This window comes from Anomalospiza imberbis, chromosome 3, assembly GCF_031753505.1.
Source record: "Anomalospiza imberbis isolate Cuckoo-Finch-1a 21T00152 chromosome 3, ASM3175350v1, whole genome shotgun sequence".
Lineage (NCBI taxonomy): Eukaryota > Metazoa > Chordata > Aves > Passeriformes > Viduidae > Anomalospiza > Anomalospiza imberbis.
In genome coordinates this window covers 17,528,398-17,555,051 of record NC_089683.1, presented here as the reverse complement: position 1 = coordinate 17,555,051, position 26,654 = coordinate 17,528,398, and the positions used below count along the sequence as shown (strand labels likewise).

The window sequence follows — 26,654 nt, the reverse complement described above, 5'->3', positions numbered from 1 at the left end:
GTGACCCCTCCGTTCAGAATTCATCATATGTTTTCTATAAGACAGAACCCTCTTGACACTGTAATTCTTTCTTCTTCCATTCTGAATCCACAGCTTGTGACTGAAACCACTTCCCACACCTTGCAGAAGGTGCGTAACTCCGGCTTTCCCACACATTCCCCAGGCAAAGTCATTTTGGGCTCTCCAGGCAAAAATCTGCAGCACAATTCAGAACAAGCAAGAAATAAATAGCCAAAAGAACACTGTACTCATAGTACTATTTATCATCAGAGTTAGCACAGTAAAAATCTTGGCTTTCTGTTTACTCAAATTTAACACAGAGAACAGACACTGTAAGGAAAGGGAATATCTTCCACTTTTCTAAAACACTATTTCTTCAACAACAAACCTTTTTTTGCTCATATTTAATTCCTGTTTGGTGGCCAAAATCTTGTAAGAACTGTGTAAGGTCAGTCTCTTAAAAACATGCCTCACTTCACCTTTGTAAGCACTAATGGGGGTACATGTAGGCACACTGGGCCACATGCAAAGGACCTGTATTCCTGCATGAAGAGTTTCCTGCTGGCTTCAGGCCTTTGGAGGCACCTCACCAGCTTCTTGCCAAGACATCTCAGTGCTTCCACTGCCATTCTCATGCTTCAGGTCACTCAGAATAACACACCCCACCAAGCTAGAGTATTGGGAAACCCAGTGTAGATGCAGATCCACAAAAATGGATTCCATCCAAGGAGAAAAGCATTAAGCTCTTTAGTGAATCCTGTTTTACCTGGTTTTTTTCCCCACTTTCTGGGGTAGCCCAGCCTCCTATTGACCTAGATAATGGGAAGATGATTATTCATTTGAATTTCAAAAGAACGAGTAGTGGGCTGTTAGCTCTAACTGCTGCACTCTAAAGGAAAATACATGCACACATACAATTATTGAACTGCTTTTAGAACATAAAATTATTTAATTTTAACAGTAGTATCTACTTATTCATGTACATGTTTAATCAGATTTCTAAAATCCTCGAGATTTTTTTTTTGTTTTATAGAGTGTGGCTATTATTTGTCAGCCTGTTTTCAGCTTCATTATCTTCCTAGCGCTACCCTTAAAATACAACAAAAACAAACCAAAACATAACATGAATAAGTATGAGAAAACAGTAATGCTGTTTGTATTTAACAGATCACTTTTGAGGAAAAATTGAAATGCTCCCAAGACACTCAGAAAATGAGATATAACACAAAAATAGAAAAATGGGATTTATGAAAATTACGTGATGCCCGTAGTATTAATACACATCTTCACAGGGACACGCATGAAGGAATGGAAATATCCCAGAAGTCTGGTGTAATGACAGTAGATTCAAATTACACCACAGCTTTATTAAAAATGATCTCTCCTGATCTTGATGTGTTAAATGTCAGATTCTGTCACTCTGGTGTATTGAGTCCCAGTCCTATCAATATTGATTATATGCCTTCCATTGCAATTGAGTGAAAATTTTCCAAAATAGTTTACGGCTTCTGTAAAATGATTTGAAAAAAAAAATAGCAGTACTGTGTGAAAATTCATTGATTTTATTCACTTCACAGGAAATACTCAATTTTCATTTCATCAGCTTGAATTTTATGCAACTATATGACATAATGAAATCTCCCATAAATGCCAACAAATTAAAACATTTTGACACTTTTCATTTTGCAAAATTACACTATTATTTCTGTCTGGATTTAAAATGCATGTAAAAGCTGCAGAATCTCTCACTAGGTGTCTGACTGCTGGTACTTACAGAAGAATACTAAGAAAAAGGGTTAGGTGAGACATTGGTATTCTGCTGTCAACCTAATAAAGATCCCGGCAGTATCAAAGCTACCTTCCTCCAAGGCAGTCAGGCACCTACACACTCCCAAGACTCCTGTCCACGCCATCATTACAAGAAACATACTCTCAATTTTTACAAAATCCTGCTGACACAGAAGGCTCTACAGTGTGCCCAGTCTGAGCAAATCCTCACCCAGATGGAGCAGGAAGTGCCAAACTCAGTCGTCTCGGAAGGAATGCCCTGTCCTGCCAACAGCCTTCCCCAGAGAGACCACAGCTGACCACAGCTTCGACAGGAACTCAGGCACTCCCTCCCAGAGGTACTGCACCCTCTTCTCATGTGGTTTCTCTAAATTTTAACATTTTATGACAGGTTGAGAAGCCTGCCAGTCAACCTTTCCATTTTATCCCCTGTGTCTTAAAGGACAGGCATTATTATGGAGCTAGATTGTACCACGAAGTGCAGTCAGAGGGAGAGAGGGAGGTAGCAACAAGCCTTAGAGCAGAAATCGTGGCTGGGCACAGTCATGGAGAGGCAGAGCACTATTGATTTTTCAAAACTCATTTTTACAATGAAGCAACTGAACCTTCTTCAGCTATGCCCTTTTCCTTCCCCCTACTCTGTACACCCAGCTGGGCTCGGGCAAGGAAGGTGACATAACACTATGTATCTCCCTCAAATGTATCCTTCGAGCTCCACCTGACTCCTGACAAGCGCAGCTGAGACCTGGCAGCCCTAACCTTTCCATACAGCTAAAAGAGGTGTGTGACATCTTCCTTTTTTTGTTTTTGTTCCTGTAACAGCACTAGCCACTCTGCAGCCCTGATATCAGAGTCACATCATCCAAACACAGTAATTTTGCCGTAGTCTGAGGAAAATGAACCACTGGGATAATTAGAGGATGATGTACCAGGGGACCTACTGCCCCATTAGCACCAGTTCATAGGATGTGCTCGGGCAGAGGAGAGGCTGTGCTCACTCCTCTCACTGCCATTACGTCCCTATACAGCCAGCAACCATCACAAAACTTACTAAACTTTTCCTTTTTCTAATAACTGCAAACGGTAGCTGGAGAAGCACAAAGGAACCCATAAAACAGTATATGAACTCATTTCCAGCATACTTTTTGCAATTAAAATGACCACAGGTGCGTAGTACACTGTCAACCTTTGGATTTCAGACGTTCTGTGATAAAATCAAACGTGGGATTATCTGCATAGGTGTATCCAATACAGCGTCCTGAATAACTTAGTGCTTCCGAGAAAACAAGCACGCAAACAAACAGAAAATCATCACTGTTTGATGCTTTCTGTGTATGTTCACGCTGTACTTTGGGGAAGGTGCCTTTATCCTCTGCCTACAGCACGCGGTAAGTGCCTCCAGGTGGGTGCGACGATTCTCACGTCCCTCCTGCGGACAGCCCGGGCCTCCCCGGGGGACAAGGCGACCTCCCCCAGCCCGGTTACCGCCGATCAGCAGGCCGGGGCCACCGAGGCACCGTCTGCATCCGCAGGGAACCGGGAGCGCACCAGGCTCTACCCCGAGTTCTCCCAGCCCCGTTCTTTACCGACCAGACACCGAAACAAGCCCTGGGAGGACAGGGAACCGAGGCGCCTCCGGGGGTTCAGGGGAGCAGCCCCGCCGCGGACAAGAAGGAGGCCATGTGCGGAGCGCGGAGGACGCCATGCCCGCCGAGATCCGCCCGCACCCCGCGGCGGGGCGGGTCCGCTCCCGGAGGTGCCGCCGCAGGAGCTGCGGCCGCGCCGCTGCGGCGGCCGCGGAGCGCCAGCGCCCCCTGCCGCCCGCCCCGAACCACGTGCGGCTCCGCGGCCTCCGGAGGAAGCCAGACACGGGGCAGCCGCCGCCGGCCCGCGCCGCGCCGCGCCGCGCCCGGCGGCGGGGCCAGCGGGCGAACCCCCCACGGCGGCACTGCCGACCCCCGGGCAGAGGGCCGGGCTGGGCCGGGCCCGGTCCGCCGAGAGCCGGGGAGCGCCGGCGGCGGCGCCTCCTCCCCGCGCGGGGGTGTGTCAGCGCCCGGCGAGGGGGGCGTGGCGGCGGGCGGCGCCGAGCGGCGCCATTGGCCGGCGGCGGCAGTGATGTCACCCATATGAGGCGCTGATAACGCGCGAGGCGCGGAGCCGGGAGTTTCGCAGAACGGGCAGCGCGCGCAGGGCGGGCGGCGGCGCGAGGCCGGGGACGGGCACAGCGCGTGCCCAGCGCTCCAGCCCAGCCGCGCCCGACCCGGCCCGGCCCGGCCCCACCGCCGGCGCCGCGGTGCGGGCGGCACAGCCACAGCGCCCGCCCGGCCCCGCGGGCTCCGCCTCGCTGCGCGCCGCACGCAGGAGCTCGCAGCAGGGGCAAGGTGCGGCGGTGGGAGGGGGCGGCGGCGGAGCGGCTTTGTTGGCTCGGAGGGGAGCGGCGCCTCGGCGAGAGCCCACCATGGTGCAGCAGGCGGAGAGTACGGAGGTGGAAAGCAACCTGCCCCGGGAAGCGATGGACACCGAAGAGGGCGAGTTCATGGCTTGCAGCCCCGTCGCTTTAGACGAGAGCGACCCGGACTGGTGCAAAACGGCGTCGGGGCACATAAAGAGACCGATGAACGCGTTCATGGTGTGGTCCAAGATCGAGCGGAGAAAAATCATGGAGCAGTCCCCGGACATGCACAACGCGGAGATCTCCAAGCGCCTGGGCAAGCGGTGGAAAATGCTGAAGGATAGCGAGAAGATCCCTTTCATCCGGGAGGCGGAGAGGCTGCGGCTCAAGCACATGGCTGATTACCCCGACTACAAGTACCGTCCGAGGAAAAAGCCCAAAATGGACCCATCGGCCAAGCCCAATGCCAGCCAAAGTCCTGAGAAAAACTCGCCCGCCAGCAGCGGCGGCAGCAAGAGCGCCAAGAGCTCCAGCAAGAAGTGCAGCAAGCTGAAAGCCTCCTCCGGCTCCTCGCCTCCCAAGCCGGGAGCCAAAACCGCCCACCACGGGGACTACGCGGGAGACGAGTACGTCTTCGGCACTCTGAAAGTGACCAGTAAGACGGTCAAGTGCGTCTTCATGGACGAGGAGGAGGATGAGGAGGAGGACGAGGACGAGCTGCAGCTGCGGATCAAGCAAGAGGCGGAGGAGGAGGACGAGGATGAGGAGCCGGGGCCGCAGCAGCTGCGGCGGTACAACGTGGCCAAAGTGCCGGCCAGCCCCACCTTGAGCTCCTCGGCGGAGTCCACCGAGGGGGCCAGCCTGTACGAGGAGGTGCGGGGCGGCGCCGCGGCGGCGGGCGGCGGCAGCAGACTCTACTACAGCTTCAAGAACATCACCAAGCAGGGCCCGCCGCCGCCGCAGCAGCCGCCCGGCCTCTCCCCGGCCTCCTCCCGGTCCATCTCCACCTCGTCGGCCGGCAGCGAGGAGGCGGACGACCTGCTCTTCGACCTCAGCCTCAACTTCTCCCAGCACGGCCACGCCGCCGCCGAGCTGGGGACGGGCGCCGCCGCCGGCAACCTCTCTCTCTCGCTGGTGGACAAGGACCTGGACTCCTTCAGCGAGGGCAGCCTCGGCTCCCACTTCGAATTCCCCGACTACTGTACACCGGAGCTGAGCGAGATGATCGCGGGCGACTGGCTGGAAGCGAACTTCTCCGACCTGGTGTTCACGTACTGAGCGGGGGCGGCGGCCAGGGCGGGCGGCGAGAGCGGCGGAGCTGGAGCGGCGCGACGCCAGCGATGATGATGATGATCATGATAATGATTAAAAAAATAAGTCTTGTTTTCTTTAAAAAAAAAAAAAAATCTCGAAGTTAGTTCCGAGCCCGGGAGTTGTGATTTTATTTTTGTTTTTTAATTTTTTGTTTTTTTAATTTTTATTATGTTGGTGATCACAACAACAACAGCAAAGGCAAATGGGACTGGGGGAAAAATGATACAGAAGGCGCTGTTTGAAGCTTGTCAGTCTCTGATTGAAGTCTGGAAGATGGTCTGCAAAGAAGTCTTTTGGCAGCACAACTGTTACTCAAGGGGGTTTGTGGATTTTTATTTTTTTTTTCCCGTGAGAGATCTTAACGAACTGCTATGATTTTTTTTTTTCCGAAAGGGACCATTGCAACTTTTTTTGGAGGGAGAAAACTGATGTCTTCTATGCATCTGATTCTTAACAAAGCTGCAGGGAGCTTGAAAAAATGCAGACTGTACAAACGCTTACAAATAACTGAACTGACTTAAGATCAGAGTTTACTTTTCAGATCAAATTGTTTATGGTTTTACAAATGTGATTTCTACTTGCCAACTTTTTTTTTTGTAACTTGTTCCCTTATACCTCCTTGATTGAATACCAGACAGCCTAGACCTCAGTACAAAAAGGTATTGAAACATTTTTGATACATAACAGACCTCAGTCTTTTTTAAAAATTAATATATTTTCAGGCGTATTTTTGTACAGTGAAAAGGGAACATTCTTGCTGTGTTTTTTCAGTAAGACTTTTCAGGCACTTCTTCCCTTTTATTTTCTTTGTTTTTCTCTGTTTTTAGCATGCAAGTTTGTTGGTACGTTACGTCCTGGTTTTAAAAGGATTAAAATTTTAAAAAATAATCCTTGCATCTAAAGGCCTTGTGGTTTAAAAAAAAAAAAAGAAACAAACACTTTTTTGTACAGCTATAGTTCAGATTTGTTCAATATTTGTAGGTAAAGATTTATTGAAAATGGTGATATAGACCTCAGAGCTGTTATCTTAGTTTAAAAGATTGTATATGTACTGTACTATAGTAGGATTTTATGTATCTCATACGCTGTGATATGTGGATGGGGCCCCAGATGGAAGGTATGAAACTGGATTCTCGATTTTAGCAAAAAAAAAAAAAAGGAAAAAAGGCACATAGTTTAAAAAGTTTCTCATGTTGTGCAATATAATCTAAAGTACAGACCATCTGCATATTTTGTAGCAAATAATGGCAAAAGCAGACTTGTGCACTGTCAACATCATAGCCTGTTTTTTTTTTTTTTTTTTTAATGCTGAAAGTCTGTATCTTTACAATTTTAATAAATCAGCTGGAACTGATAGAAACTCGTATCGCAATTAGTGTCTGTAGCAGTAACGCTGGAGATGCCGTGTTGTCACCCCTAGCCCGCGGAGGAGCGGTAGCTGTAGGCTGTAGTGCACGATCAGAGCTAGGGGGGGAGGAGAGTCAGGACTGCTTCTTTTCCTTTTTTTTTTTCCTCCTCTCGTCGCCTTTTTCCCACCGGCTCTGCTCCGCGGGGCCGGGGTTTGCTTGTTGCTTACCCGGGGCCTCTCCGGGCAGCGGCAGGCTGGCTCGCCCCGGGCGTTTTCGGCTCTGCCGCCGGCGGGGAGCGAGCCCCGCTCCTGGGGGCGGCCCCGCGGGCCCCCCGCAGCCGCTTTCCAGGGCGGGGGGCTCCGGGCGGGGGGCGCGGCGGGGCCGGCTGCCCGCTCTCAGCGCTGCCGGGAAGGCGACTCTCCCCCCTCTGCGTGCTCCCGGTCTCCTCCCCGCTGGGCTTTTTCCTCCCCCTCTCCCGTTTCTGCTGGATAACCTGGGCCAGACTCGAGGTGGAGATGCTGAGGGTAGCGGTGCCGCATCTCCTCCGCCCCGGGCAGCGCTCGGCCCGCCGGGGTGGCCACGGCCTCTCCGGAGAGCCGCCCGCTGCTCCGGGCAGGCAGGGCAGGGGAAGGGGGTACGAGCTTCGGCTGTAGGTAAGCAGACTTTGTCAGTGTGCTTTTTTTTTTTTTTTTTTTTTTTTTTTCGCTTTTTTTTTTTTTTTTTTTAAGGAGCCATCGGATTTCAGTTGTGTGCTCTGAAATAGCTGCTGATGGCAATAAACAGACTCACGAGGTGGAAGTTTGTTTCTCAAGAAGTTTACTTTTTTATCTGATAGGCATTGGTAAATTATTACTACTTTTTTTTTTCTCCGCTAATTAATGATCCAGCTGTTTACAGGGACAATTCACTGTGCTGGTATTTTGGTGGCAACCACTGCTACAGGCTTTCAGACTTGCTGAAATGAAAATCCTGCATACGCATTTGTAAGGCATAATAAAACATAACATTAAAACCTGCATGCATGTTATGTTTAATCAAAGACAACTCTTAGGCATTTAAGTGGTGAGATATCTTACTTTAGGTTAGTTAAACTGGTAGTAAAATGATTAATATAATCTGATCTCTTTCTAATAATAATAATAATAAAACACTCATGATTCTAAATAAAAGTTGTTTGGCCTAAATCTTTGCTATCAGAAAAGAGATATAGCATATCTGGGAACTCAAATTTATGTCTTGCATTGTGATAATTCTTTATGAGAAACTGTGTTTTAAAACAAACTTAATTACAATATACAAGATATCCTTGGCAATGGATAGTCCTCAATAAAACAGAGTTTCTTGAATTTTCAGTTTTTGGTCTCAAATGATTAGTGTGTTCTCCATGTAATAACTTAGAAATCAGATTGAAAACAAATGACATTTATCTCTTCTAAGGCAAAAGACTGAAAGAAAATAGTTACACTGAAGTGCTCTAGCCTAGCCATTCACTATCCTGCTATCAAAAATCCTGTTTTGGGCTAGGGTGATGGAGTAAGTTGATCAGGTTCTAAGTCTTAAAACTGAGCCAAAATTCTCTTAGTAATTCTTCAAGCTATCATGAGGGTAGGGTGACTTGATCTTTCAGTCCCTTTCTTCTGATATGCATCCTTGTTTATTAAAGTGATAATAGGCAGTGTCATTAAACATTTGTGCTTTACAGATGTTCAATGAGTTATGAATGATTATGGTCAAATACAGGCTGCATTTAGTTAGCATTGTAATAAGGCCTGTGTCTCAGCCTATGAAAGTTTTGACTTGCATATATATTTTTGGAAGCTGTTTTTTGAAGTTACCATTTAAAATATTACTCAAGGATAGCTGATTTAAATGATCCAATTAAAGAGCAGTCAGGCATATTTTCAAAGAGCAACAGGTCTACTTTAGTCAAAGAATACCCACTCAAAAGTATATCTTTTCTTTCTTCTAAATGGGAATTATACTGTAGTATATCAGAGGAATAGTTTGAGTGAAGGTATATGGTGCAGGGAGATAATTTTTTTGGCCAAACACTTGAGTTACTTTTATTTTAGAGTTTATCATTGTGTATTGTTCAAGGAAAAAACTAGGTAGTGTTCTGTTTAAGCCACTGCATAGTTAGGGCTGAAGTTTGATGCTGTTGAATGCCTAAGCTCCTACCGATCTCAGTGAGAGTAAAAAACAATCTTCTGGTCATGAAAAATGGCATCTGCTAAGCTACTCTTTTTTATTTTGTCATTAATAATATTCATACCTTCTGTTTCTCTTTCCTTTTTTTTTTCTGTGTACGTAGGAATCTTTGTTGATGTGCTAGAGCAGTCCTGTTGCAGGCCTAGTATCTCCCGTGGCCTTTTTCCCCACATTCCTTGCATTTGTCTGTGTACAATACTACTCGATGTGTAATAGGACTCAGTGATAGGAGGGAAGAAAATGAGCTTTTCTATGTCGAAAGACAATTTCCTTACTAACACTGAGGATGTCAACTCAATGTAAAACCTAATCAAACATGCTGATTCTTTTTATCTTTAAGATGAACATTTTTTGCAAGCTTTTTTCCCCCTTTTGATGTTTTTACTCTGTTGTTTCCCTTCCTTTTAAATTAACCAGAATTAAGAAATATTTTCTTTAAGTGCAGTCTTTTACAAATGCTGTAGAAAGACTCATTCCAAGCATCCTTTAAGTGCTACATGCTCTTTAGGCGTTCACTGACATTCAGATGAAACTTCAAGTCTATTGAATGTGATTTGTATGCGTGCAGTATGATCCTTCACTCCTGCCTTTTCGAAGAAAGTGCAACTCTGTAACACCAGGGGAAAACTGGTGTGGGGTCAAAGTCAGGGCCATATAAGTTTTAGGTGTTTGATAATCAAAACAGTTCATGAATTCTGTTTTACATCTTCACAATTGTTGCCTAGTAAGGCCTTAAACCTGCTCTGGTTAAAAAAAAAAAAAAAAAGAAAAAAATTCTCATTGAGCTTCATGGGAGTTTTTGCCTCAAGGGCTGCTGGCAGGATAGGTGTCTTAGCTCCTCCTAACCTTCATTTGTAAGAATGGCCAGGAAAAAATAAACAACAAAATCTTAATACAATGAGTTGCCTTACATTTCCCCTACTATACAGTTGTATTTCTTTGATTACTTTCCTTTCCCCTCACTCACATCCAAGGCTGTGATTGTTTTTTTTTAATTTTTTTGCACACTACCTATACCAATTAACTGCCTAATTAGTTTTATCTTCTCTACATGGATGCAGTGAATTTGTAAGAGAATTTCACATGCAAGTAGTTTTTTAGTGAGTTTAAAGTAAATAGAGTTTTAAAGACCTATTTTTATATTCAATATAAAGCACAAATGTGCAGAAAATGTAGAATGACTTACAAAAAGGGAAGCAAAAGTTCGTAATATTTCATGTATAAAAGTAATACCTTCTTTGGGGTGAGATTCTCTTAGAAAACCCAATACTTATGCCAGTGCAAAGATAGGAATATTTTAAAAACTCTTAGAAAAATTGTGATTGACAGCAATTTAAAAGGAATGACTTCTGTAGATACAAGGAAACCCCTAAAGCAATATGGATAAGAAGGGGTGAATGGTTTTCAATGATGAACAACAACCTGGAAGTGTGAGAATGGAGGTTTCAATCCTTATTAATTAATCAAATTTCTTCTTTTTGTGGTTAGTTACATCTGGGTTTTCTGTGAAGTGCAATCTTGCAGGATGAAAAAGTGCAAGGGTGCCAAAATTCTAAGACTTGAAAGTTCAGAAGCAGGTTTGATTTAGAATTATTGAATAAAGATTTAGATTTTGGTAATTCACACTTCCAGTAAAATCAAGACATTGATTTACTGCTTGAAGAAATTTGATCAAGTAATAATGATTAATCCGGGAACTCCCATTGTCACAATTTGTTTTCGTTTCCATCGTCCTGCTTATCTCCAAAACCAATTTGCCTCAACTCCTGGCAAAGCCAGGGAGAAGAGTTATATGCCATTGTTAGTTCATTTACAATTTGTATCTGGTTTTGCTCTTGTACATATGTTGGCGTTTTGGAGTCTTTACATAAATGCTGTGATACTTTTTTTCTTATTTCCTTTTGGTTTTTGGTGGGCTGTTTTAAAATGGAGGCCTGTTTTCCAGTGTGGGACTTTTGATGGTTACAACATTTCAATGATGTTGCATGATGGCCACAGGTGGGGGAAATTGAATGTTTTAGAGCAGTTTTTCAAGCATGACACTTTTAAAATATGTAATTTCAAAGACTTTTCAAGGCCACATGAAATTAGTTTTCATAGCCACTCCAGGTCTTGGGGGGAAAAGCTGAAAAGTACTTTTGTTTAGAAGTCTGAGTGATGGTGGGGGGGAAACCTTTTCTTGAGGTTTTTGCATGCCAGTGCACGGCCTATTGCTGTGAGAGAAAGAAGATGGTAAGGCTGCTTGAGGCAATGCACTGGAGGACAAAGTGTTTTCTAGCACTAGAAAAAGAAAATGCATGGCAAAGTTTTGTCTTCTAGTAGACTATATAGCATGCAGAGTTTAGTATGTGTCAAAACAGTGTATGACATTGCTGTATCAAAGTTGTAAAATTAAGCATTATTTATTGAAAACTATGTATTTTTTTTGTAAAAACCTGATCACCTAGAGGATTAATATCAGTGACTTGTGCTAGTGCTACAAACTTAACCAGCTTCTTTACTACAGTACTTGATATGCAGTGTTAATGCTCAGGGTTGAAACCAGTCCACTCCAATGTCTTTTTTTGCAAGAGTTTTTAAATAAAGGAACAACATAATGCAATTGTTCAAAAGACTCTAATAAAAATGTGTGATCAATCTTCCTATGTGGTTTTATGTGGATTTTTCTTTTTCTGGTGTTGCATTTGGTGAATGCAATTCAGCTATGACAGTGAATCCACTCCTCATTCTGTGGGCACCTAAAGCTGAAAGTTAATGGGAATGTTATATCTTTCAAAAAACAAAGCCTTGACAGGTAGTTATGGTCCAGGTAATGTGTACTAAGTGCTGTTCTGGGCACGCCTGAGAGACACTGAAATGCAGAATAAGTCAATTAGCTTCCTTCTTCTTTTCTGGTTAAGACTCTGGATAAAACAATAAAATATTTTATGACAAACATTTTTAACTTTGCTTTAAAGTTGACCATGAAAGAATGAAATAAAATGGATTACATGCCAGCAAACCCCATTTCTCTCTGTATCTTTTTCTATAAACAATTTACCATCTAAATGTATTTTGGCATAGAAAAAATCATTCTGTATTAAGATTCTAGTTATGAAAATGTTTTTATGAGAAACCTGTAATCAATTATTGAAACTATAAAAAGGTGTTTTTAATGTGTTTATGTGGTGAAAGTTTGTTGTATATTAAATATTGTTTTATAGAAATGATGGCGTTATATTGTTAGAAATTCAAAATTTGTAATTAATACAAGCCGTCTATTGCAGAAATTAACCTTCTAGAGCTCCTGCCAGTAGACATATGCCCATATCCCAGGAAATATACATGACACATCTCTCAATTGTATTTAATGTCTGTACTTCAACAAGCTTTTACATAGGGTTGAAAATATCAATTGATAATTCCTTCCTTTCTTCTGGGAGGTGGAGAGGGTGGAGGTTGTTGGTTACCCTTAATACCCAGGAAATAATAGAAAAATTCTAATCAATTTCAGCTGTAGCTGATAGAAACCTTTAGACCTGGGGAAAGTCAACTCAATACATAAAAAAGTTTCAGATAATTTTGTGTGACTCCTGAGCACAGCTTTTCCCATTTTCCTGCTCCTTCCTTATCCCAACAGTTAGCTGAATAGCTCATTTCTTCAAAAATCAATTCTTGAATGACAAGTGATTTCTGTTTAACTTATCAGACCTATTAAGAACACTGAAAGCAATCTATATCATTTCAGGAGTCTGTTGTAGTAGTATGTTTTTGTGTGAATGGAGATGTGTAACTGATGTGAAATAAGGGTTTGAATGTGACGTGTCATAGTAAACATAGGAAGTTTAAGCTGATCATTGTAAATCAATGAAATAAAATCTTTATATACAGCCACCATACCACTATTCTTTCTGTACATATCAAAGAAGTTTCAAAAAGCATTTTAAGGTATTTTAGATGGTATTGAAACAATGCTCTGAGAATATTCCATGATACTTTGGGGGTTTTTTGTTCAGGGGTTGGGAGGTGGAGGTTGTTTGTTTTAATTCCTATAGAAGTTTTTTATTCGGGACCGATCACAGTTAACCAAAGACAAATTAGAAATCTTTTAGAGCAGACTAAGATCACCTCCATGCAGTCTCAAATGTATCTAGCTGAAGTCTTCTCTTTGGTTCCTCCTGAGTAAGAACAGTTATTTCTGCTTTGGAAAGTCAAGCTTCAGTTCCATGTCAGTTCTTAATGCCAGAGGGAATTTCTGCATGACTTATTGGGAATTTTCCATATCTAGTGTTTGAAAGTGTTTTTGGATTGGTAACCCCAAGTCATCACATCTTAAAACTATCACAGTAGATGTATTGAGCAGCCTGGCTGTTGACTCAGTTTATTATGGAAGAAAGGATAAAAGCACATGTTTGGGAAAAAAAAAAAAACCCTTGGTATTTCAGTTTGAATACAATATTCTCAAGTTTGAATGTTAGATCTAACCCTAGAAGAAATGTGTGAAAACATGGACTGTAGGTAACATAGACCCACAACGATACCTACACACATTTGCATCATTACAGGCTTAACACAGGCACATACATATGCATTTGGATTTTCATTAAAACTGCTTGCTGCCTGGACCACTCTAAATGGCTAAAATGTAATGTCCATTAAAATCCTTTATGTCCTGAGAATTTCATGACATTTTCATCTGTTGGTCTTAAAGTGTTGTCCCTGGAGTTTTGAAAGTTTTAAGACAATCTTTTTATAACCTATTAACATTTTGATAAAATAGTGAAAAAACCCCCAAAACCCCCCACCCAAATGTATAGCAAAACCAAACCAGAATGAAATCATACAAAACCAAACAAGCAAACCACCATCAAAAAATATCTCCAGCTCTAGAAATAATTCTCACAACAGTCAGAATAAAAACATCTTGGCTCTTTTCCCTGAAATCCCACATTACATTTATTGGCATTACTCCGATTTTTGCATATCTATGATGGATCAGGTTTTTTTTACAACTCTGCCAATTCAATTTAAAGATGATGATCATCTTCAAGCAAAACCAACTCACATAATGTGGTGTTATATTTCAGTTAAATGGTATGCTCTGTCTCACCCCTGGAAAATGTCTGGTTTGTTCCAAGCCTGCGATCCTCCCCTGCAGTATCCTGTGTCTGTAATGCCATTGGCCCGATCTGTTCTGCGCCCACTTTGAATCTCCCTGTTCAGTGTGCCGGGGGACGTTTCTCTCTCTCTTCGCGCTCTCCTGGCTGGTGCCCGCTCAGCCCCTCTCTCCCCCTCCCTTTTCCCCCTCACTCCCCTTCCCGCCCTCTTCCTCAGAAACCATGCTGCCTCCGGGGGTAGGACCCCAATAAACCCTCATCTAATGAGCACCCTCAGAAGCCGTGTGGAGTCTCCTTGCCTGCCTGCTGCCACCAGCCAACTCACAGCCTTGGGGAGCCCCCCGGGGACACCCCCGGGAGGTCCCCCGCTGGAACGCGCCACGACAACATATGTACTTTAAAATACAAGTCATACTTTCTCAAAACATAGTGTTAACAAATACTGAAGTGTACACAGGGAATGAAGCAGGATTATTCTGTACACAAGAACAAGATAGTCCAAGAAAGGCATAGTGAAAAAGAAAATCCAGATCTCAGTTATAATTTTCCTGCTAAGCTTGATACTAATGTGACATTTTGGCATTTCACATGTACAGCTATGTGGGTTTTTTCTTTCTATAAGACACCAAATATGTATAAATAAGCAATGAATTCATCTTAAGATCGCTTTCTCAAGTCAGTACTATAAGAACTTTGATTTTGTGTCTGTAAAGTAGCTTACACTTGGGCCTAGCCTTTACTTGATGAGACTTATTTTGTCTGCATAATCTTATTGTAGTAATATTCCCAAAATCTCTTTAAAGCCTGCCTTTCTTTCATTCACCTAATTTCATTAACCTTGTTCTTTAAGTTTTAGTGCTCATACTCTTCAGGAATCAGAAACAAACTGCTCCTCTGACAGTAGCACTCTTTTTCAAGAATAGAAAAAGGGTAGCAAATAAGTGAGAAAAGCCCACCTGTTTTTGCCCTTGGAAACATCGACTGTGATCTCTTTTTTGGGTGATGGGCAGCCATAACTTGAAAACAGTTTTGTTTTCCTCATCTATTTTTGACCGTTCATCAATTGTGGGTTATCAAAGCCAATAGTCTTGCAAAACATTAATTGAATGAAACTAGGTTTCTGAAAACCACCTACTTAAACTGCTAAAACTATCCGTCCTCATTTTGCTTGAAGTTGATGTGAATTGTTCCACAAACAAAATGGTGAAGTGTTATTGTCTGTAAAAGGGAAAATAACAGCAAAAATACCATCACTACCTCCCCCAGATAACTGCCTGTTTGAACTATGAATCCTGATGTAGCTGTGATGACCTGAGACTTTTCCAGCATCAAAGAAGCTTTTTTTGAGTAGACATTTTTGTATATTTCTACTATATTAGTCAGTCAGATGTAAAGTATCATGTTTCCACAAATCATTTGGAAGACAAGCAAAAATATATACAAAGTAATATACAAATGGAAAATATTTACAATAATGCTAAAAACATTTAAGCATTGAAAAACAATAGTTTTTCAAACATATTTATTTTTGCTTTCCCCATATCAATCTCTTGCACACATATTCTCCCAATAGCCTTTTCCTGAGCATGTATTTTTTTTTACAAAAATGAACAGATACAAATATTGATAGGTATCACAGTCTTTCATGCACAAATGCAATTACACAAACATTACTAAAGCTGCTGTATCAGTCATGCAAAGTTAGGGAAAAACTGCAACTTTACTGAAATCCTTTTCAGTACATATACTGCCATGAGAGCAAGTGTCCCAAGTAGTACAGCACCTAGAAGTTAGACACCTGGCATCAGCTGGCCTTCCATGGTAGATTTGTGAACTCACCCTTTGTGCTGGGTGAGCAGCTGCCTGCAGCTTCACTGAAAAATGGCATGTTTGTTGTCCCCAGCATCTAGCTCAGGATTTCATATTACATATCTCTGTCCACTCAAGGGCTCAAAGAGTTAATAGTTTTATTCTGATGACAGATCACAAACACTTTCCATTGATATGTTATCCTGTAGGTAGAGCATGTGCTCAGGAAATAGAAAGCACCGGGAATAGATAGAAAGCACATCTAGACTGAAAAATTAAAGCAGAGTCAGCACATAGTCCAGGCGCTGGAACTCAGCTGTCTGTATTGTTAAATTGCTAAAAGACAAAATCCTTGACATGGTTTTGGCTGGTGAATGCTAGCACTCTTCCAAAAAATCACTGGAACAATTTGGAAATTAACATGGGCCAAAGATCATTCCCAATAGGCAGTTTGGATTCAGACACTCTGTTTTGGAAAGAGAGTTTAATAGCATAGATGTGGGCAGATCATGCCAGCTGGCTTCTAAGCTAGGGAACAGACCTTGGTTTTATTTACTACAGCTACAGGTTACAAACCCTATTTCTGGAGGATTTTGACCATAAATCCCCTATAATTTTGGAGAATGCCTAAACCTTAATCTATGGAATAGTCCCAGAGAGAAGCTGTCACCACTTTGTATGATTGGAATGCAAAAATCACGAGGTTAAAGGCAAGGCAAGAAGGAATTTGCCCTAAAACCTTTTCTCTATTACTGACATGTACTACTTCTCATTGTATACAGTGTCAATTCTACAGCTGTGGCATTCCTGTTTACATGGGTGCTCATTCTTAACAGGGGGAGCAAAGAATGAGACTATGGATGGAAATTCTTTAAAACTCAGGAATTTCTTAGAGAATTTCAGATAGTGTGCTCAAGCTCATAAAAATGATAACAATTTACACTGTAGTGCCTTCACTCCCAAGAATCCAAAATCACTTTACAAATATTGTTGGCCAATTTTGTTCTTCCCTTGTAGTCAAAACACCTACTGAAATCAATTGTAAAATCACTTCTATTGAATCTCCTCCAACTGCAGAGCTGAGTGAGAATTTTATATGTTGAACAGCTATAGAACTGGAGCCTTGAAATTGCTTTTTAAATTATACATAAGAATCATGCAGTTTATGTTCTTCTAGCACTTCACAGTTAGTTTAGACAATATTTTCATAAACTGCACTCTTAGGAAAAGAAATCAATCCATCTGGACTAGATAAGAGAGCATCATTAAGTATTTTCCCTGCTCAAATATTAACATAAATTAGTAAAATTGATTTAGTGTCCTGAGAAAAGAATGCTCCCTTGGTCAGTACATCAGTGTTACGGTCTAACTTCAGTGATTACTGAATCATAAAAAGTTATGTCTTCAAACATGAAAGTTTTTACATTTTTACTCATTTTTTTTTCAAATGCTAAGGATAAGGGATTAAACTAAAGCTAGAAAAGCATAAAGGGTGAGAGAAATCTCAGACTCATTTGGGTTGTTTTACTGGTATTGAATCAAAATGGTGCATCTGCCCTGCAACAGATCTCATGCTTTTTTCTGATGTTCAATGGTTTCTTTATCTAAAAATGTTCCACTTGTGTTAATGGTGGTTTTGACAGAGTAAATACCATCTAAGTATGAACTTAGACCCAGGCAGGAAAAACAGTGTAGAGTAGGTTTGGCTTGGAAACAACAGGAAGAAACCAAAAAAAATTAAAAGAGAAAGGCAAGACAGTTGTCATGAGCTGCCCACTGAGTTCTGTATTTTCTGGTTTTTAGCACCAGTATGAGAGGGCTGCTTCAACAGGATAATTTCCAGTGTGCTCTGAACACTGAGAAGCTGCCTCTGCTGCTTGATCCATCAGGATCTGTCCTAGTTAAACAATTTCTGAGAAATGTGTATGCCCAGAGCACTAGTCAGCAAGATGTACTGTGCCTGCCTTGTGCAACCTCCAGCTTCATACAGGGCACATGGCAACTCCCATCTCCACCAGCTTCTCATGGTGAGAGACTTGACTCCAAGGAAAAGACAAAAAGGAAATGGTAAAACTTGGATTTACAAATGATGAGGGTAGGGACATGCAATCCCATATCCATGCTAATCCCACATCCATGCTGGCATTCACAAACAACTCCTCTCCTAACTGACTGGAGGGGCTTGGAGGGCTTCTCTCCACACTGCATTTGTGGAAAATGAGATCCTGAGCTAAGGAATGTTCCTACTGCCTGACACCAGCCTTTTCACAACCTACGATTTCAAGGGAAAATTCAGTTATGAAAACTTATTGCAAATAAAACTGACTTTTTTTTTTTATATATCTCTTCAAACAGCTCAAATCATTTAACCAGCAGAATGTTAGAACAGCAGCAGATTTAATCCATTGTATCCTAGAGTATTCAATTAATGTGAAAATACCTTTCTCCAGTCATGCTCAGAAAGTCACTTTGTATGAAACTGGAGACAATATGTATTGAATAATGACCTGATATTGAATAAAGATTCCCACTAGTGCAGGATTAGTAGCCTTAACCATTAGCAAGTTTCACAAAATGCTAATAAAATATTTATTTGGCTATTACTTTTCTTGACCTATTAGTTCAGTTCACTAATGGATTCAGTCCTTCCAGACAGAACCTTATACATTTGTCTGAAGCTTAGCTCACTATTTTCCTCACTGATGATACATAAATTTTTTTGCCAGATATATTTTTACTCTATAAATTTTGAAGTGTATCTATACACATATATACACATACACACACACACACACACACACACACACACATATATATATACACATATATATAACATTATGAATATGTAAGAAATAAAAGACTAATCAATTTTAACTTAAGTATTTTCAGGTACAGATGATTTAAAAGAGATATTCAGTACTTGGTCCAACAGCCAATGGTTTAGAATATTGCATTAAATGTCAGAAACCACATACTGTATACTTTATATTAGGATAGACTAGTCAAATGCATATGAACTGAATAATTCCATTATTTTTTCCTCTATCTAAAATCCTCCTCTAAGAACCTTTTAATGCATCTTGATTCTGAGTCTCCTTGCCATACAAATCACTCTCATTCATATTAATGTCCTTTTTGCATGTAAAAGAACAGGGATGTTGGAGGCGATATATAGCAAAAAGGCTTTTTGAGAAAAGATTCCCAGAATTCAGAATTTTTGTCTTTTGTGTGAAACATAAAGCAAGTACTCAACATATCATGTATAAATACATTATTATAAAAGTTATTTTCAATTTAATTTATATGAATTGTGGTTTAAAGCAGGCACTTATTTCTATCTATATAAAATTATTTGAATATTACAGTTGCAGAAAAAAAGAAGTTTGATTCCGTTGTAAGTTTTGATGAGCTTTTAAACAGAGGGAGTATCTGGTAGGGACTGACAGGGTAGCAATAGAATAGAAATGTTTTCTTCAAGGGAAGCCTCAGCTTTTTACTAAAGGGCAGCCACCAAATCCCAGCTCATAAAAGTTGTCAGGGACTGGAAATTTTCATTGCCTCCTGAGAGCTGCTTATATTGTGTTCAGCTGGGAAGTTGATGTGTGGGATGGATTTCCCAGTGCAGTGCAGAGAAATAGGTTGCCTCCAAAATACAGAAAGTTATTCTAATTAGTTTTTGTCATCCTCCTTTCCAGTATATTTTGATGTGATTTAAAGATTTACATATTTCATATATGTAATAAATACAAACAAATGTAAATAAAATAACCTCTTACTGAGAAAATATCAATATTTAAGAACTTTTTGTTTTTGGTTTTTTGGTTTTTTTTTTTGGGGGGTGGTTGTTTTACTTGTTTCTCTTTTCCAGCCTTTTTGCTAATATTTCACCATATCACCATTTCACCTTGGCTTCATTAATCTCTCCAAAGCTAAGTGTTAGCCATCAGACATATAAAGTACTATGGGAATTCTTTACAAACGAGGCTTAAGTGAATGACACAAACTGAATAGTTTGCCTGCTATCTGAGATGTCAGTAACAGAGAAAATTAACTTGAACAGGCATCTGTAATGTTTTCCTCTCTTTCTATAAAATTATATTTTTAAATAGATGCTTCAGTGACATTTGAAACAAATATGTATATAAAGTATATGTACTAAGAGGAAGGAGAAAGAGTAAAATGTTGAATTATGTGCCTTTTCCCCTGGGGTGCAGCATGTGTAATACATGAGAAAGATGACATCACCCACAGAAGGGACTGGACTCACAGACATGCTATAAATAAATCATTCAACAAAATGAAGAACCAGCAAAAGGGACAGTCAGGGTCGTATTCTTCAATATGCATTATTTACCCAATAATCTGAATCATCTCCTCTGGTGTTTCCAGTTTCACAGGTAAATACAATAAGCATTGTCATCTGAAAAACAAACACACAGCCTGTGCCCCCCATTTGTATTTGTTTCTTTTTTTTTACAGTTAATGTGTACAGAATGAATTTGAATAAATCCAACTCTACACAGTCACTTTCTTGTCATTTTTATAGAACCATATGTGACTATGGTTTTGGGTTTGTTTTCAAGAGCAAGATGGAAACACTCCTCCAGTTCCAAGAGACATGGGATAGTGTGGGCTGTAAGGACCCAGTGCACAGAGGCTGTGTGTGGCTGTGCTCCAGCAGTCAAGGAGGGAGACAAGGCCACCACTCCCAAGCTCCCAGGCCACAGAGTGAGCCCCAGGGAACCTTCCTGCCCTATGAAAACTCCCCTGATGCAAGTCTCAAAAATTATTTGGGGATTTTGATACCTGCATCTCTTGGACTTTCCAGATTTCAAGTGTTACTCAGAGTATCTACACACACCTAGATGCCTGTTGAGGAGGTGAAGTCCTTTTGGTGTCAGGAAGCTCATCACTGCCTATCACTGCAGATGGTTTAAATCCTGTGCTGGTACAGAACATTCCCTCAGCACTGGAAGGGATGGCTACACAACCTGTCCAGCTGTGGTTAAGTGAGCACCGTGGAGAGCAGATGTCTTGGTTTTCTGGTAATTCAGAAAGGTTACAGGAGAGGGGCCCTACATCAATTGGATCACTATGTTTAGCATTAAGTTACATAATTTGTGTAGTTTCTTCCTAGAAAAAATTGCTTTTCTTTGAGAGACCTGTTCCTTGCACCTTTCTGAGGCTGCAGCTCTTGGGCCTTTGGAGACCTGCCTGGGACTTGGGCAGATCCATCTCTCTGCTGCTGGAGCTGGACCATGAGCAGTCAGCACAAGATTCATGGAGGCAGACAAAGCAAAAATATGCACAGCGATATTTACTGTCCTACAGTTATTTGTATAAATCATGGCAGCATCAAAGAAATGTGTCTTCCTCTTGGAGTAGAGGGTGATGGGATTCCTGTTTAAATTTAGTGCCTGGGGAAGTAAGTTCACAGCAGAGACCTCTGAGAATGATCTGTCTCCTTCACAAACGAGCTTCACTGCTATTTACAGCCTCCAACCAAGTGCCAGACACTGCAACCTGGTAAATGTACAGATAAATATGGATATGCATTTTTTTTTTAATTGGGACCTTGTAGAGTGCTTTCAAGTTGATCCACAGCTCCTACTCAGGAGGAATGCATTTATTAAGAAAATACAAGAATAATAAATGGAAATCATATTTTATTTTATATTGTACCAAATTATGCCATTTTCTTTGCATAGCTTCAGTTCTGACTTATATTTTTTCTTTGTCCTATGTTTTTGCCCCAAAGTTTCTCCATTCTATAAAATGTGCATTAAAAACTGTGACCTCTATTCCCCCTATTCCTTATTTTTTACATTTTCCTTTTTGCACTTCCGTAAATTTAAAAAACCTTTTTAGCTCTCGAATAGTGTAAAGCAATAGAAAACCGAAACTCTGTAATTCTGTCTTTCTGTTACATTTTAAATACCTTTTCCACTTTTTAACAGTTATGAAGTGATAAAGTTACAGAGTTTCATTTTAATTGTTTGATCTTTACTTCTTCCAAAGTTGAGGAAGTTTTGAAAAGTTACAAAGTGTCAGAAACAAAATTCAAAAAGTGAGAAAACATCCCAGACCGCTTTCATTTGCTCTTTTTCCCAGAGGAAAAAAAATCAGGGAAAGAGAAAAAAAAAAGTTGTTAAAGCATCTAGACAAATAAGAGCATAGAAACAGTACAAAAGCTTTATTTTAAAAACCAATAGTTATTTTCACTGTGAAATGTTTAAATTAAAATACTTGTCAAGGTTCAACTGATATCTGTTGTGCTAGGCAATGCTCTTGGGAAACACAGATCTCCCTGGCAAAGAAATAGCATCCTTTGGATTGTAAAGATACCAATACCTTTATCAATCCTTTGGACAAGGGGATCGAGTTCATCCTTAGTGAGTTCCAAATGACACCACATTGGACAGAAGCATTGATCTGCCAGAGGCCAGGAAGGTTCTGCAGAGGGATCTGGACAGGCTGGATCGATGGACTGAGGACAATGGTGTGAAGTCCAGCAAGTCCAGTGCCAAGTCCTGCCTTTGGCTCACATCAAACCCTTGCAACAACATGCTGGGGTGGAGTGGCTGGAAAGCTGCCTGGTGCAAAAGGACCTGGAGGTGTGGGTGACACAAGCTGAACATGAACCAGTGTGAGCTCAGGTGGCCAAGAAGGCCAATAGCATCCTGGCCTGAATCAGCAATGGTGTGGCCAGCAGAACCAGGGCAGGAGTTATCCTCCTGTGCTCAGCACTGGTGAGACCACACTTTGAGTCCTGTGTCCAGTTCTGGGCCCCTCACTGCAAGAAAGGCATTGAGGTGCTGGAGCGAGTCCAGAGATGGGCAACAGAGCCAGTGAAGGACCTGGAGCACAAGTCATATGAGCTGACTGAGGAAGCTGGAATTGTTTACTGTGGAGAAGAGGAGGCTCAGGAGAGACCTGAAAGGAGGTTGTAGCCAGGTGGATATCACCTTCTGCAGGTAAAAAGTGATAGGACAAGAGGAAATGGCCTCAAGTTGTGCCATGGGAGATTTAGGTTGGGTATTAGGAAAAATGTCTTCATCAAAAGAGTTGTCAGGCACAGGAGCAGGCTGCCCAGGGAAGTGGTGGAGTCACCATCCCTGGAAGTACTAAAAAGACTATGGATGTGGCACTTAGGGACATGGTTTGGTTTAAGACTTGGCAGTACCTGGTAATGGTTGGACTCCATGATTTTAGAGGTCTTTTCTTACTTAAAAAATTATATGGTTCTATTATTTGGTTATATTATTTGATTCTTCTCATCTAGCCTTTTCCAGGTGCTCTTAATTTCACTTAAAATGTGCCAGTTTTTCTTTCCTTCTTAAGCATAGCTAGAACTAAACAGAAGGATGTATATGAGGCAGGCTCACATGTAAATTTAAAAAATAGTGAAAAGAAGCATGAACCTGACATATAAGATGACTGGGAAATAAACTATTATATTATAAAAGAAAAAAAAATCAGGAAAAAATCAGGAGAATAATATCATTTATTTAAAGACAAGATGAAATGCATATATAACAACAAAGCGAAGTTGCAAGAGTCAGCATGAGAAGAACAACAACATGGGCTAGGATTGTAGCAAAGCTGGGGACAAGGATTGAAGAAAGAGAAAAGAGATTCTTAGAGTTTTTGATTCTTCTTCAGCTTTCTCCAGCCTGATTCCCCTTAAAATGTACTAGTCTCTTTTAAAGCATGAACAACTAAACAGAAGGTTTAGTGGTTCTAAAACAACATTCCTGTACAGTCAGGAATCAGGACATTTGGAGAAAGAGTCTGGTAGAAGGAGAAGGATGAAGATAAGGAGTTTGGGTGTTTGCCCTACATGAGGTCTTGCTAGAGAAATCATGGTTAGGTGAACTCATGTAAGGCTGTGATAGCACTATGCAGGGACAGGAGCTCAATTTCTCCAAAGGGAAAGGATCCTTCTATAGATGATCCCTGGTAATTTTCAAAGAAATTTAAAACAACTCAGGTTTGGTAGATTTCAGGGTTCATGTGAATCATACGGATAGAAAAATAAAAGAGAATGCATGTTACCACTTGCTCGGGCAGGACTTGAAAAACCATTATATAGGCAAAAAAATTAACAGAGCTTGCTTCTCAAGGGATATAATGAAAAGTGATATAAATGCCCTGCAGATTTTTTTCTGTGCACATAGAAACAACTAGAAAGAGGCACACTGAGACTTAATGTCCTACCCATGTGTCACACATTTATTTATTCTGTTGTCCCTTCTCTGAATCTGATAGAGCAGACACCAAGTAGGTTGCTCCTAAATAATCAGTAACCTGTCCTTGGGTGGAAAGGAAATGTCTGAGGAAAAGCGTTGGAAAGGAATGGATGAAGGCATGTGAGAAGTGGAAGAAGATTGATATGATCCTCATATTCTTTCTGTTCTCCAAGCAATACAGCTACCAGAAATGAGCTGGACCAGACTCAGCTGTCTGAACTCAGGCTGGGGTTTGATAGGGAACAGAGAACCTTCAGAAGCACTCCCTGTTCATGGCAGTGCTCCTTGGAGTTCTGGAAGGCATGGTAGGCATAGTTTACATCAAACCTAAAACCTTTTTTTTTTTCCTTGACCCACCACCCTCCCTACTGCCTGCCACATATCTGTGGGGCTCCTGAACCCACTAACCTTAATTGCTTACAGCTGTGACCTAGAGTTTGGGAATTGCTGACCTGGGCAGACACATATTTTTCTTGTATCTTACTCAAGAAACAGGTCTTATCTCTGTATTCTGGGATAAATTATTTAGCTGGGATAAAATTTAGTTCTTTTCTGTGATGGTTTGTACTGTACACATCTTCCTCATATAAACAATTCTCACTGCATTAATAAAAACTCTGTAAAACCTGGGGAAAAATTAATATTGGAATAATGCTGATTAATTGTAAATAATTCAGGAAAATATAATGTAGAGGGAAAAGACACTGGGAAAGTTGCTTTATAAGGAAAGAGGGAAAGAATTCTACATGTTTTTCGATTGACCAAATGAGACTTAAGATGGGTATGGTAACATCATAATTATTTGCAAACCGGAAATACCATGACTGAAAGGAATGGTTTATTTTGGCACAAGGATTATAAGTAAGCATGACAGGATGAAACTTAACACCAGACCTGTCAGCCTACTAGATGAAGGGAGCTCTACAACCACTTCTATTAAAAGCTGGATTTGACAAAGAACTATTCTAGGAGAGCATTCTCTACTGGCATAAAACATGTCCAAATACATCTCTCTTTGCTCTAATTTCAACAGTTCAAGTTGAAAAACTGCTAGCATATTTGTGCAATGGTATGTGTATTAACACAGTACTATCAAGAGGTATGAATGAAATTGAATGTCTGCTTAAGAATTTTATATGATTACTTTTCTTCTGAGCCTTAGCAAACTAAAGAGCAGTAATGAACCTGTCAAGCTTATCAGAAAGACAGAGAAACATTTGCTGCCAATTTTTTTTTTAGAGCAGGGGAAGAGGTGATGGAGGTCAGTAGGATTGCTAGTAGGATTCCCTGTGGTTTCCAGTGATCTCACAGTAATATGTAAGTCGTATTTAAAACCCAAATGGAGTACTGGTGGATGGAAGTGGGAATGGGAAGTTCATTCTGCACTCTAGCTTCCTTAATTCTTCTCAGTGTGAGCTGATAAAACCACACTATTGCTGTCAAAGGCCAGGTTAACATTTAATAGGCCTGTAAAACTTTAAACTTACTTTCAGAAAGTCTTAAAACATTCTTATAGCTTTGATTAAAATTCAGTGGAACTATTAGGCTTAACCACTACTTTTCATTAAAGATAACTTTGAAAAGTCATTAACCTCTGTTAAAGGAGAAGGAAGCTGAAGCAATAGAAATCCCAAAAAATAAAACATAAACACAAAACACTATTCAATCTGGAGACAAATGTAAGGGACTCAGGGATCATCCTTACCTGAATAGGTGTGTTTGGATTTTGAAAAGTGTTGAGAAATTCCCAGACAGAGGAAGGGAAGAAAGCTCAGCTGGAAGGGTAACTGCTTTGTGGCTCTAGGGCCATGCTGGCAGTGATACGATGTAGGTTAATGTTTTTTGAGTAGAAAACTGTCTAAAAACCACAATGACTGTGAATGGTGAAATTTGTGTTCAGATTTGTCATGCTTGAGGAAACTGATTTTGTACAGCTTTTTAAACTATTATTTTCTTCATAATTTATTTCTCTTTCTACATAAAACAAACTGTAAGATACTAAATTTTGTCTAGTGAATAAACCCACTAATAGTGATGACAAGAGGATAGTCCTTCCTTCCTTTTGATCATTCTGTCCTTCTCTCTTAGCTGAGAATTCATCTATTCAGAATTTGATATACTGTACCTGAATAAAAATTCATTAAAATAATTTAAACAAATATCAATAAACCACATGCAAGACAATAATTATGCTTTAGACCTCAGGTTAACCAACTTGATAACAATGGTTGTGCTTACTTTTTTTCCTAAGCCACAGAACTGCTGGTACAAAACTCCTGACACAAGTGAAAGAGAGAGAAATTTTAAATACTAATTTTCAGATTTTCATATTAATTTTCAGAAAATGAATCTGATGTACCATTTTCTTCATAAAGGAATGATTTCCCTAGACATAAGAGTAAATATCTTTTTCTAGGTGCTGAGTTCCTAGGTGCTGTGGCGCAGAATT

General features: G+C 40.9%; 1 protein-coding gene across 1 annotated transcript; it reads left to right on the top strand.

The window, feature by feature from the left end:
• The first annotated feature begins 3,872 nt into the window (after positions 1-3,872).
• Positions 3,873-6,854, top strand: SOX11 (SRY-box transcription factor 11). Its single transcript, XM_068183513.1, has one exon. The coding sequence runs from the start codon at positions 4,247-4,249 to the stop codon at positions 5,456-5,458; it is 1,212 nt and encodes a 403-aa protein (XP_068039614.1). The 5' UTR covers positions 3,873-4,246; the 3' UTR covers positions 5,459-6,854.
• The last annotated feature ends 19,800 nt before the right edge of the window (positions 6,855-26,654 follow it).